The sequence below is a fragment of the Neodiprion lecontei genome, chromosome 5, assembly GCF_021901455.1.
Source record: "Neodiprion lecontei isolate iyNeoLeco1 chromosome 5, iyNeoLeco1.1, whole genome shotgun sequence".
NCBI classification, from domain to species: Eukaryota; Metazoa; Arthropoda; class Insecta; order Hymenoptera; family Diprionidae; genus Neodiprion; species Neodiprion lecontei.
In genome coordinates this window covers 24,232,620-24,246,199 of record NC_060264.1, presented here as the reverse complement: position 1 = coordinate 24,246,199, position 13,580 = coordinate 24,232,620, and the positions used below count along the sequence as shown (strand labels likewise).

Here is a 13,580-nt window from a genome sequence, read left to right as displayed (position 1 = left end):
CCAGTGCGAAAAGCCTATTTAACGAAATGCCAAAACACAAATCACTCTGTTTTTGGCCGAACTTAAGTCGACCTATGTTTATGAAATATGACAGGTTTTCTGTCGTAACTTCTCGATGTGACGGACTCAATAGTCACGTTTTCTTCGCCGTAGAAGGTGATATTCACGAAGGCTTTCCATCGCAGAATGGAATCTTGACCGGTAGCCGCTTTCGTGGTGGCGTGTTTCATATTTTACCTGGTAATCGAGATTATAGTCGAGCTTCCGAAAATCGAATTGCTTTCGGAATACTCGTCCGATGTTAAGGGGTTACATCCAGTCCAAACTTATCAAAAATTATTATTCTTTTTCTACATAATAGTCTGGTCACATCTTTTACGAATGTTTTCGCTCGAAGCTAACGTCGAATTTTCAAAATTTCCAATTTCAAAATTGGTTCCTGTGACTACATTACGTGTACCGAAGAAGAAGATGTAAGCTGCGTCAAGTAACGTCCGAGCCGAACAAGCTACTAAATCGGTTAAACTGATCAGCCTGTGATTGAGCTGTGAATGCGAAAGGTCTTTCATGCGACTGAGAAATCGCCGATTGAAGGTCACAGATATTTTAATTTTATCCGTTACGAAATTTGTGTTAAAACAAGAGTCAAAACCGACGCGTTTATACCTGAACCACATTTTCCGGTGTGATGGGGCTTCTATCTCAAACACCGTTTCATGGATTAACTTCAAAATTCGCATACACACTCCTTTCAGATTCTGCACGCGTTTTTGATTGGATTTTTCGATAAGGTTCACTACTTTTCGATGATACCTAAAATAGCGGCGATTATCGGTTTAAAAGGCGACGATTCTGTTCAAATCGTCATGCATTTCTCATTTTTTCGAATATTCAAAACCCCGATCGGTGAAGCATAACTATTGTCATCTACGTTGAGACACATTTCGAATTTTTAATTCCAGATATGGCGCTTCGCCACTATAACCCATACTGCTTAGTTTCGCGAGAAGCACAGAGGTTCAATAATATCGTATGGCTGGAAATTTTGAACGTCTTTTTTTTAACAACAAACCGACTGTAGATACATCCCAATAGTTTGTGATCACTAACCAAAGATCGAATGATTACTTCAGACGTTTTGGTCCCTTAACCTTACTACTGTCAGATAATCTCTGGAAACTATCCGACGACAAGAAAACACCGACAGGAAAATCGGTACGGGATCACGTTGATACAACGTGGGAGGCGTTTCAATTTTCTTCTTTCGGGCAGCGATTTAACGGCCATTGCAGGCTTCTTCGTCATGCTGATGGTTGAATCTCATCCTGATCTTCAAGCGAATGCATAAGGCTCATTCGCTTTACGGCGTTACCCAGGTCTAAAAAAAGAAGCATTTTATCGTTGTGTGCATCTAAGGCACTGCGGAGAAAATCATTCGTTCGCTTTTAAAACTTATGATATTGACAAAATCACACTTTGGAAAGGCGTAATGATTTTGTTATCAGTAATAAATTGTTCATTCAAATAATAAGAGCCTACGCGAATCGAAAATGACTACTGTTTCAAGTATATGCGCACGAGGCTAAGTCAACGGCACGACTGTTTATAAAGGAAATACATAATTATCAGTATTATTATTGATTGGCCAATGAATTGAAACGACACCCGATTGGTCAGATCCACTCAACGGAAACGTCGCACACGGTCGACTCCAGCTCTGGATGAATTAGGGCACCCTGTATTGAAGCAACTAGTAGGTATCAGTTTGACTCTCGGCTTGATGAGGTAAACTGCAATGTTGAAGACACGTCGGCAAAAACTGCTTCCGAACGCGTCTTCATCGCGGAATCGAAGACTTATTCAACTTTTCTATCTCAACCGGTTACAAAGTAAACTTCCAGTATTGCTCATATTTCATCTTTTTATATCTACGACAGACTCGTGTTAAGGTCAAGTAGTCCATCTTGTAACGTTAGGATGGCTATTTGTAATCCAATGAAGTGAATATTTCGCCGTAAACCCGATTAATTTGAATCCCGGATCAACCGGTTTCGGTTGATCAAGATTATACTGATAATTATTCATCTATCAAACAGGCCAAGGTTGCGGTCCGATGAACATTTGAGTTTGTAGAGTATCATTAGATCTTTATATGCAATATGGAAATTAAGTCGATATCGAAGGACGATTCTTTGATCAGCGCTTGGCGTGGTTATCGAAATATACATGTGGCATAGTGGGTACGGAATTTTTGATCCAGGGTGCGTTTCACTAATTATTTGTAACTGCCAAGACAACAAGTCCAATGCAGAGAAAGGTACAAGTAATCATCAATTAGATTTGATTTTTCGACGAGTCGCGTTACATTTTCAATTTTGCCTTTGAGTGGCCTGTTTCGTTCTCCGAGTGAATATCAAAATTTTTCTAACATCAAACGCTCAAGAATTGCTCTGCCAAAATCGAGCCAAGCCTAGCTTCTTTTTCGCGTTGGTTTGTGAATTATCCGATACGATGAATGGGCTGATTCTTTGGACTTTCGGAAAATATGCAAAATACCAATGATGGGACGGTCATCAACCCGATCCTGACAACGAGTCAGTCAAAGTCGCCAGTGTGGCTTAACTCAGACAGAAACTCCTGCATGGATACAACGATTCCTCGTGAATATGTTCCGACAATGGATGAAGTCGAAGTACCCAAAATGATACTCTGCTCAAATCTACGTAGCCTATTGCTCTAAGAATCAAGAAACTTTCAAACATGCATGCATTTTACCGGGACAGCATAATCCGCGTGATAGTACTCAGATAAGAGTTGAAGCTTTCGGATTATTAATTGCGAATAATGCGATGGCAATTGATATTTTAGTCAACGGTTGCGGCGACTATTTTGACGTTCGCTGCATGGAGTGTCGGCACGTTTTACCAGGGCTTTAGAGCAACCGCAGGTTCAGTAGTCACTGCGTTCTGACAGCATCACAGGATGGTTTGTTATAACCGTGCTTGGTGTACGAAAGTTATTGAATCCAGTTTGTTTGTTTGACAAATTGTAGAAAAAAAAATTGTCTTACGTAGAGTCGTGAAGCGGAAGATCCATACGAACTCAATGTAAGATGTACCGAATGGGTGTGGGAAAAATGGCCGTTGTCGGAAATGACAGGGATGAGATATTTTTCAATAGTAGCTTTGAGAAACCGATTGCTTTTCATCACACTCACAGTATGAATAGTAAAAATCGGTAATTTTTAGAGTCTGATCACTCGCGAACAACCATACACACGATTAAACAGAATCTTGTTATCAGAAATGTGGTGACTTCTGACACGCGAGATGACTTAGGCCGCTGTAATTACGTCACGTACAACGAATTTCCTGGGTTGAAGGATATCAACTTGTTACCGCTGATAAAATATTCAAGACTACAAGTAGTAGTCAACTAACTCCGAATACCGCGTTAATGAAATTCTGACGCACAAGAAGAAAACGGATACAATGTTAGCAAGCTGCTTTACCTCTGAGTTTGAAAGCAAACCGGATTTATACGATAGGCTACGAGTAAATTCAGGTTCTACGCTCACTGATTCCATGTGAACATTAAATAATTACTATCCTTGAAATAGGGAGGGGGAAAAATGTTCGATCATTCTGGGGGTGATATGTGATGCGTTGTTCTCCAATTATATAAAAACAGAGAATCTGGTTTCAGGTTCCAGTGATCAGTTCGATCAGAGCGGATACAAAAATCTTATCTTCCCTCAGCGTCGAATACCGCTTGAGTCTTGTAGAATCTAACAGAGAGAAGCGTTGTAAATCGACAGGCCGATTTCATTGAAATTTTATACACAAATTTCTGAGATATATAAAGAGAGCAGAGATTCGGGTTTTCACTGAATCGTAGTATGGACCCTTTGACGGTAGCCACGCTCGCGGTGGCATGCTTCGTATTGTACCGGATAATCAATTTTACAGTCAAGCTGTTCAAAGTTGCTTTGCTCTTCGAATACCCGCTAAACCCTGAGGAAGTACCGAGTCTGCCTTTCATAGGCCATGCGTATCTCTTTATTGGCGGTAATGAAGGTAAGCAAGATCCTTTTCTTGTCGAATTGGTGAATGAATCTTCGGTAACGAATAGTATTATACTGAGGCACTATAAAATGTGCAATTGCAGCCATATTGAACAGGATAAATCAAATAGGGAAAAACTATCCTACGTGGTGTCGAGGTTCAATTGGTGACCATACAGCGTTCCTCATAACTTCACCTAAACATCTGAAGGTAAAGTAGTCTGATCATAATCGAACACGGACGGAACTTTGAGATCTGAGTTAATTCGTCATTTCAGGAGATACTCCTCAGTCCGAAGACCATTGAGAAAAATTACTTCTACGAATTCGGGCGACCCTGGATGGGGAACGGATTAATCACAGCTCCTGGTAGGTGAACGATGTTACTTCACTATTTGACTTCAAGTGAGATATATTGAGCCTCAAAGAGTTTCATTGCGGACAACTGAAATCGTATTGAGTGATCTGGCTGTAAGCTTCACATGCGTGAATGACAATGCATGTCTTTATTTTCATAGTAATTTTTCCAGCACATTCAACTCCATTTCCTACTGGTACTGGTGGACTTCATATGTCGCGTAATCATGGCAATAATCATCGTGATTACTGACGTAAATCGTCGGTGTTTTTACGTCCACACGTACGTTGTCACAATGATAATCACGTTTATCGGATCATGTCTCGCAACATCTCAATTGTCGGCATCGTCACCGTGTTGGATTCATTCATTTGCCGGATCTGAAAGATTGAAAATGTACGTGACGTACGATCAGGTGAAAAATCTGTCTGATTGAAAACATAACGAATCGAGATTGAAACGGAGCAAATGAAGCCAATCAAGTCGAATCTAATTCAAGAAAGTGTTTGCAAGGCAGATGAAAACGTTTCATTTCGGAATTTCAATTATGAATATCTTGTTATTATCACATAAGAGAAATCGCATCATTTCATCATTTTTTCACTGAAAAATCCGTAAAGTTCGTCATGCTGCATTCAAAAGTAGCTCGATCCATTCGCAAATCAACTTCTTATAAATCGTGTAAGACAGATTCTTTTTTCAGTGCGTCGGTTCGCAATGAGAGTATGGTACATGTGACCTTAATCACTCACAGATAGTAAATTCCTGATTGGACCAGAAACACGTCATTGTTTATTACAGTTTGACTTAATGTGAGACGATCTGTTGAGAATTCGATCAGAACCCAACCCGGTTATCATTTATTAGAATCAGACAAGCAGTATCGATTTTTAAAAAAAACAAGTGTATACTCGTAATTCTGGAATTTCTCTGATCTAGTTGATATAATAAGGTGATTGCAATTGAATGTCAGTATGTCAACATCTTCGCCACCATTTCGAAAATTTTTACAGTTGAATATTTCTAATTTTTTTTCGACAATTAGCATCACTGACACTGATTGAAAGCTCGGTTTCATCAGTTTTTTGTTTTCGCATTTCTTCGACCTTACTGGACAACCTATTCATTCTAGAAGAAAGCGAAATATTATCCGTCGCATATTGATATTGAAAACCACCCACTGACACATGTATTATAGATACTCCCCTATCGCTATGGGAATTGGATTTCAGATATACGAATAGATGACCAGTGAATACATTTGGCCATGTTTCTCTATCGAAATGCATCTCTTGGGCAATTGGTCTGTGTTGATATCCAAAATTTTTGCCGAATACCAGAAAATTTTTCGTTACAGCGTCAGTATGGGAAGTGCACCGAAAACTAATTCAGCCGTCCTTCAATTCCGTGGCTCTCAAGTCTTTTGTCGAAACATTTGCCACTCTGTCAGTGACACTGGCCAAAAAGATGGAGCAACACTTGGACGGATCGGAATTCGAAGTACGCAAATACGTTTCGCTGTGTGCATTGGACGCAATCTGTGGTAAGACAGCTGTAATTTCGGGAGAATCAATTATGGCCATGTGAACAATATATTTTTTTTGTAATCCGAGGCAAGTATAATTATACTTCACGTGTCACAGCGACGGCTATGGGCATCAATCTGAAAGCAATGGAGACCGAGAAATGTGAGTTCGACGAAGCAGCAACTAAGTAAGTAAATTAGAGTGCATTTTTCGTGGTCACCACATTATCTTGCTCAATGACACGTTGTTCTCACGACCCGAAACCTAATCACTTTATTTGGAGCACAACGTTGTTTTAACAATCCTACCTGAATCTTGGATTCATATTTTTTCAAGTAACCAATGCTAATCCTCAGATTGTGCAATAATTCTGTCTTCATAGGTTGATAAATACTATCGTCAAACGAGGCAGTAGCCCTTGGCTGTACCCAGACTTCATTTTCAATCGTACTCAACTTGGCACGGACCAAAAGAAACACATTAAGTTCATACAAGAGTTTGGTATCAACGTAAGTGCTGGATATCTTCATTAACATAATCACGGTTTGCATTGGTTATGTCATTTTGCGGACAAAAAGTACCCTATCACCCGAATCGTTTGCGAAGTACTTTAAAAGGGAATGAGGCAAGATAACCTGCAGGACAACTTCAATCGAGAGTACGGACGAATCATTCTCCTAAAATTCATTTCTTTGACATATTGAGTATATGATATAAACGATGACAAAACTTGACGATGTATTCGGATTCAACATTCATTTCCACTGGTATTCTGATTACGCGTTGTTACCGTTCGGCACAGTTTCGTTTCGATATTGAAAGTTCTTGCAGTCGATTGTTTGTTATCATTTATTTGGAAGCATATTGTTTGAGCTGACTGAAGAGGTAGATTCATAGAACAGAACGAAGTAACACGTTATTTTGTAGTTGGAACGATTCACGACATCTACACTGACGTTTGTTACGCGCACTTTTGCTCCACTTGACCAAACCCTATGAAGTTACCAATTACTCAACACTTGCATAATATAATATCTCAGCGACCTGCGATAAAAGCTGCAAGAACGAAATTGAGCTCACGCTTCGTCGCGAAACTCAGGCAACGGCCGGGGCAGTGTAAAAATTAGTTGTACAGTTAGTTTTTCAAATGTCGCTTTTAAGGTTGCAACAAGAATTAAGATAGCTTACAAAATCATCGACAGATTTCCACATACGCGTGACGTCCTGATCACGCGTGACTCTTATGATGTTACCGTCGATTCTTCGCTCAGTGCCGCCGAAATTCGATTGAAAAAAATGAAACAATACTGAAGTTTCACTTATCCGCTGGCCTGCACAACTTCCTCTCTTGGAGTTTCGGATCCATGAGCCTCGTCTCCGTGCTATTTTCCAATTTTTTTGCAATTATTAACACGTATTCCCTGGTATTGCGTTCCCGCAAGGGGTTCAAGAATTCGTTTGTAACGGGCATCCGCATGTTTCGTTCTAAGTTATGAACGATAAGCATATTTCCGTAATTGTTCCTTCTTGTCTGGGATACGCATTAAAACGAAGTACTTGAACAGAGCAACAATTGGTGGACGTCTTCATTTAACAAAACGGCCAAATCGCTGGTGTAAACTCTGAGGGATAAATCAACAAATAGTACGGTTTCATTTCAGGTCATCCGACAGAAGAAAGCAACAATCGTCCGTCGTAGTGATAAAGGAGTATCGGCCGATAATGAACAAGATTCTTTTGGCAAGTACCACACAATCCAGATGTAGTCTTACAGTACCACGATAGAGTTTCTGTTCCATTGGCCGTGAGTTGTACTTGAGGCTTTCTGCCCAACAACTTTGACATCTAAAAACCAGGATAACAGTAGATTTCTGGTGCCGTTCATGAATGGGTGAGGTGTGCTGCATGCCGATTCTTTCACTTTCACATTTTTGTATCAGGTAATTTCGCGGCTGGACCTCAGATACTGATAGAAAATCTCCTGAGACTATCGACCGACAACGAAACGCTGACAGACGAAGACATCCAGAATCATGTTGATACGATGATCGTAGCTGTAAGTATAACACAGTGATACTGTCATCGCGGCGTAGCTTGAATAAATTGTTATACTCGTCAGTTTTGTGATTCATTGAGAACGGAACAGTTGGTCCACCAAGACCATTGTCAACTCGCTATGAGATGCATCATTTGCAATCTCACCATTAATATTCTCTGTTAGGGCACCGATACAGTGGCCAACACGGTGAACTATGTTTTGTTGATGCTGGTATCCCACCAAGACATTCAGGTGTGTTTGTTATGCGGGTATATATTATGTAATGATCTTACAGAAGCAAGCATTGCGTGTTGTTTACCTTTTGTAATGCTCTACGTACAATGATTCGCTTTTTGTATCATCGTTTAGGAAAAAATATACCAGGAATTGTGTGACATTTTTGGAGAGAATGTCTCACACGATGTCAGTGAAGAGTTACAGTTTACGATGGATCACTTGGCGAGAATGACGTACATGGAAAGAGTGATCAAAGAAACTATGCGCCTGTTCCCGGGTGCGCCCATAATCGGCCGTGAAGCAACGGATGATTTCGAATTAGGTTCGCAAGCTTTCGTCATTTAGTCTATTTTTCTGCTATCGTATCTCAGTGTTTCCCTTAATATCAAGTGATAGGTATGTCATTCGAAGACGGCGTATCGAGTTACTCCTGCAATGATCAACCTTTTTATAGGCCAATTTACAGTGCGAAAAGGGACTTCGGTCATGCTTAATATTTTCGGCGTTCATAGAAATGAGAAATACTGGCCCGACCCTCTCAAATTTGATCCAGATAGATTCTTACCCGAAAGATTCGCGACACAAGAACCATACTCATACTTACCATTCAGTGGGGGACGAAGAAATTGTATCGGTAAGGAAAGTACTATAATTGACAACGAACTTATATCGTTATACTAATAATTCATCGAGATTCTCCGACATCGTCGTCAATTTCATATTTGGTGTAATTTTAAGCGAAAGATTATTGCTCAGAGTTCAAAACACGATTACAGACGTACCGATGCCGTGACTTCCAATGACTGAACAAGTTTCTCTCAATTTCAGCATCAAAGTACGCTATGATCCTCATGAAGACAATCACCGCAACGATTCTCTGGAAGTACGTTCTGACCAAGGATAAAGTGATACCAGTCAAAGATTTACGGCTGACGTACGACATTGTACTGAGATCTGTTGATCCTGACAAATTCAGGATTAGGAGACGCGTTAAATAGCATGCTTTTTAGTAAAGCAACGTCTACTGCATAGTACAACCCACGTACGGTTATCAATTATGTTTCGTATTAAAGATTGCAAATAAAATTACCACACTGTACAATTTCATTGACGTTGAAATCGACTGATCTTTGATCCCAATCAACGGGCCCTTTCTCAACTCAAAAGCGATTAGTTTTAGATACGATCGGTCTTCCTTGTCCTAGTTATAATATTTTCTGAGAAACGGTCCGATTCACTGAGAATTTTCGTACAAAATTCTCGTCACTTTTTTGAGCTATCCAATATTCTCTAAATAGTGGACAACCAAGAGCACGTAGATATTGCCTAAGGAAAAATGACTGTTTACGTGCGGAAAATCATCCTGCGATGGCTAATTTTTTTTCCTTGTCCATTTCGTTGGCAATGGAGACTTTCGTCCTGTAGCACGCCGCCCGAACGATAAACAGCGATGCGCTACCGGCAGATATTCTCCATTGTCAACGTTAGCTACTGGGAAAAAAAATTAGCTGTCGCAAAATCAACTTCCTTTCTTATAGGTGCAAGCCATGATACTTGTATCAATATGGTTGAAAATTTTCATTCCATAGTGATATTGCTGAACATGAAATTGCCAAAACTGAACGTGTAGTGTTGAATGATACATAGAGTAGAAAAGAACAAACGGAACCGAATGGTTCTCGAAAGATATTCATAAAGAGTCAGCTTTCTCATTTCCAGTGCGAAAAGCCTATTTAACGAAATGCCAAAACACAAATCACTCTGTTTTTGGCTGAACTTAAGTCGACATATGCTTATGAAATATGACAGGTTTTGTGTCGTAACTTCTCGGTGTGACGGACTCAATAGTCATGTTTTCTTCGCCGTAGAAGGTGATATTCACGAAGGCTTTCCATCGCAGAATGGAATCTTGACCGGTAGCCGCTTTCGTGGCGGCGTGTTTCATATTTTACCTGGTAATCGAGATTATAGTCAAGCTTCCGAATATCGAATTGCTTTCGGAATACTCGTCCGATGTTAAGGGGTTACATCCAGTCCAAACTTATCAAAAATTATTATTCTTTTTCTACATAATAGTCTGGTCACATCTTTTACGAATGTTTTCGCTCGAAGCTAACGGCGAATTTTCAAAATTTCCAATTTCAAAATTGGTTCCTGTGACTACATTACGTGTACCGAAGAAGAAGATGTAAGCTGCGTCAAGTAACGTCCGAGCCGAACAAGCTAGTAAATCGGTTAAACTGATCAGCCTGTGATTGAGCTGTGAATGCGAAAGGTCTTTCATGCGACTGAGAAATCGCCGATTAAAGGTCACAGATATTTTAATTTTATCCGTTACGAAATTTGTGTTAAAACAAGAGTCAAAACCGACGCGTTTATACCTGAACCACATTTTCCGGTGTGATGGGGCTTCTATCTCAAACACCGTTTCATGGATTAACCTCAAAATTCGCATACACACTCCTTTCAGATTCTGCACGCGTTTTTGATTGGATTTTTCGATAAGGTTCACTACTTTTCGATGATACCTAAAATAGGGGCGATTATCGGTTTAAAAGGCGACGATTCTGTTCAAATCGTCATGCATTTCTTATTTTTTCGAATATTCAAAACCCCGATCGGTGAAGCATAACTATTGTCATCTACGTTGAGACACATTTCGAATTTTCAATTCCAGATATGGCGCTTCGCCACTATAACCCGTACTGCTTAGTTTCGCGAGGAGCGCAGAGGTTCAATAATATCGTATGGCTGGAAATCTTGAACGTCTTTTTTTTAACAACAAACCGACTGTAGATACATCCCAATAGTTTGTGATCACTAACCAAAGATCGAATGATTACTTCAGACGTTTTGGTCCCTTAACCTTACTACTGTCAGATAATCTCTGGAAACTATCCGACGACAAGAAAACACCGACAGGAAAATCGGTACGGGATCACGTTGATACAACGTGAAAGGCGTTTCGATTTTCTTCTTTCGGGCAGCGATTTAACGGCCATAGCAGGCTTCTTCGTCATGCTGATGGTTGAATCTCATCCTGATCTTCAAGCGAATGCATAAGGCTCATTCGCTCTACGGCGTTACCCAGGTCTTAAAAAAGAAGCATTGTATCGTTGTGTGCATCTAAGGCACTGCGGAGAAAATCATTCGTTCGCTTTTAAAACTTATGATATTGACAAAATCACACTTTGGAAAGGCGTAATGATTTTGTTATCAGTAATAAATTGTTCATCCAAATAATAAGAGCCTACGCGAATCGAAAATGACTACTGTTTCAAGTATATGCGCACGAGGCTAAGTCAACGGCACGACTGTTTATAAAGGAAATACATAATTATCAGTATTATTATTGATTGGCCAATGAATTGAAACGACACCCGATTGGTCAGATCCACTCAACGGAAACGTCGCACACGGTCGACTCCAGCTCTGGATGAATTAGGGCACCCTGTATTGAAGCAACTAGTAGGTATCAGTTTGACTCTCGGCTTGATGAGGTAGACTGCAATGTTTAAGACACGTCGGCAAAAAACCGTTTCCGAACGCGTCTTCAACGCGGATTCGAAGACTTATTCAACTTATCTATCTGAACCGGTTACAAAGTAAACTTCCAGTATCGCTTATATTTTATTTTTTTATATTTACGACAGACTCGTGTTAAGGTCAAGTAGTCAATCTAGTAACGTTAGGATGGCTATTTGTAATCCAATGAAGTGAATATTTCGACGTAAACCCGATTAATTTGCATTCCGGATCCATCGGTTTCGGTTGATCAAGATTACACTGATAATTGCTCATCTATCAAACAGACCAAGGTTCCGGTCCGATAAAAAGTATCATTAGATCTTTTTATGCAATATGGAAATTAAGTCGATATAGAAGGACGATGCTTTGATCAGCGCTTGGCGTGGTTATCGAAATATACATGTGGCATAGTGGGTACGGAATTTTTGATCCAGGGTGCGTTTCACTAATTATTTGTAACTGCCAAGACAACAAGTCTAATGCAGAGAAAGGTACAAGTAATCATCAATTAGATTTGATTTTTCGACGAGTCGCGTTACATTTTCAATTTCGCCTTCGAGTGGCCTGTTTCGTTCTCCGAGTGACTATCAAAATTTTTCTAACATCAAACGCTCAAGAATTGCTCTGCCAAAATCGAGCCAAGCCTAGCTTATTTTTCGCGTTGGTTTGTGAATTATCCGATACGATGTATCGGCTGATTCTTTGGACTTTCGGAAAATATGCAAAATACCAATGATGGGACGGTCATCAACCCGATCCTGACAACGAGTCAGTCAAAGTCTGCAGTGTGGCTTAACTCAGACAGAAACACCTGCATGTATCAACGATTCCTCGTGAATATGTTTCGACAATGGATGAAGTCGAAGTAGCCAAAATGATACTCTGCTAAGATCTGCGGAGCCTGTTGCTCTAAGAATCAAGAAACTTTCAAACATGCATGCATTTTACCGGGACAGCATAATCCGCGTGATAGTACTCAGATAAGAGTTGAAGCTTTCGGATTATCAATTGCGAATAATACGATGGCATTTGATATTTTAGTCAACGGTTGCGGCGACTATTTTGACGTTCGCTGCATGGAGTGCCGGCACGTTTTACCAGGGCTTTAGAGTGACCGCAGGTTCAGTAGTCACTGCGTTCTGACAGCATCACAGGATGGTTTGTTATAACCGTGCTTGGTGTACGGAAGTTATTGAATCCAGTTTGTTTGATTGACAAATTGTAGAAAAAAAAATTGTATAACGTAAAGTCGTGAAGCGGAAGATCCATACGAACTCAATGTAAGATGTACCGAATGGGTGTGGGAAAAATGGCCGCTGTCAGAAATGACACGGATGAGACATTTTTCAATAGTAGCTTTGAGAAACCGATTGATCACACTCACAGTATAAATAGCAAAAATCGGTAATTTTTAGAGTCTGATCACTCGCGAACAACCATACACACGATTAAACAGAATCTTGTTATCAGAAATGTGGTGACTTCTGACACGCGAGATGACTTAGGCCGCTGTAATTACGTCACGTACAACGAATTTCCTGGGTTGAAGGATATCAACTTGTTACCGCTGATAAAATATTCAAGACTACAAGTAGTAGTCAACTAACTCCGAATACCGCGTTAATGAAATTCTGACGCACAAGAAGAAAACGGATACAATGTTAGCAAGCTGCTTTACCTCTGAGTTTGAAAGCAAACCGGATTTATACGATAGGCTACGAGTAAATTCAGGTTCTACGCTCACTGATTCCATGTGAACATTAAATAATTACTATCCTTGAAATAGGGAGGGGGAAAAATGTTCGATCATTCTGGGGGTGATATGTGATG

At 40.1% G+C, this 13,580-nt stretch overlaps 2 protein-coding genes across 3 annotated transcripts in view; one reads left to right on the top strand and one right to left on the bottom strand.

The window, feature by feature from the left end:
• Window positions 1–13,580, bottom strand: part of LOC107221596 (protein turtle homolog A) — a 413,977-nt gene that overhangs the window by 175,255 nt on the left and 225,142 nt on the right. The window lies entirely within an intron of this gene.
• LOC107221597 (cytochrome P450 4C1-like) lies at window positions 3,659–9,321 on the top strand. Its single transcript, XM_046739367.1, has 12 exons — window positions 3,659–4,076; window positions 4,168–4,274; window positions 4,342–4,432; window positions 5,779–5,964; window positions 6,065–6,134; window positions 6,330–6,456; window positions 7,609–7,687; window positions 7,888–8,003; window positions 8,169–8,237; window positions 8,355–8,544; window positions 8,677–8,856; window positions 9,051–9,321. Exons 1-12 carry the CDS (start codon window positions 3,899–3,901, stop codon window positions 9,218–9,220), a joined length of 1,563 nt encoding a protein of 520 aa, XP_046595323.1. The 5' UTR covers window positions 3,659–3,898; the 3' UTR covers window positions 9,221–9,321.

Excerpts from the sequence above, each read along its gene's own strand:
- LOC107221597 (XM_046739367.1), top strand. The coding sequence starts at position 3,899 with ATGGACCCTTTGACGGTAGCCACGCTCGCGGTGGCATGCTTCGTATTG. Across the intron at positions 6,457-7,608 it reads TACAAGAGTTTGGTATCAAC|GTCATCCGACAGAAGAAAGC; the intron begins GTAAGTGCTGGA and ends GTTTCATTTCAG. Across the intron at positions 8,857-9,050 it reads GGGACGAAGAAATTGTATCG|CATCAAAGTACGCTATGATC; the intron begins GTAAGGAAAGTA and ends TCTCAATTTCAG.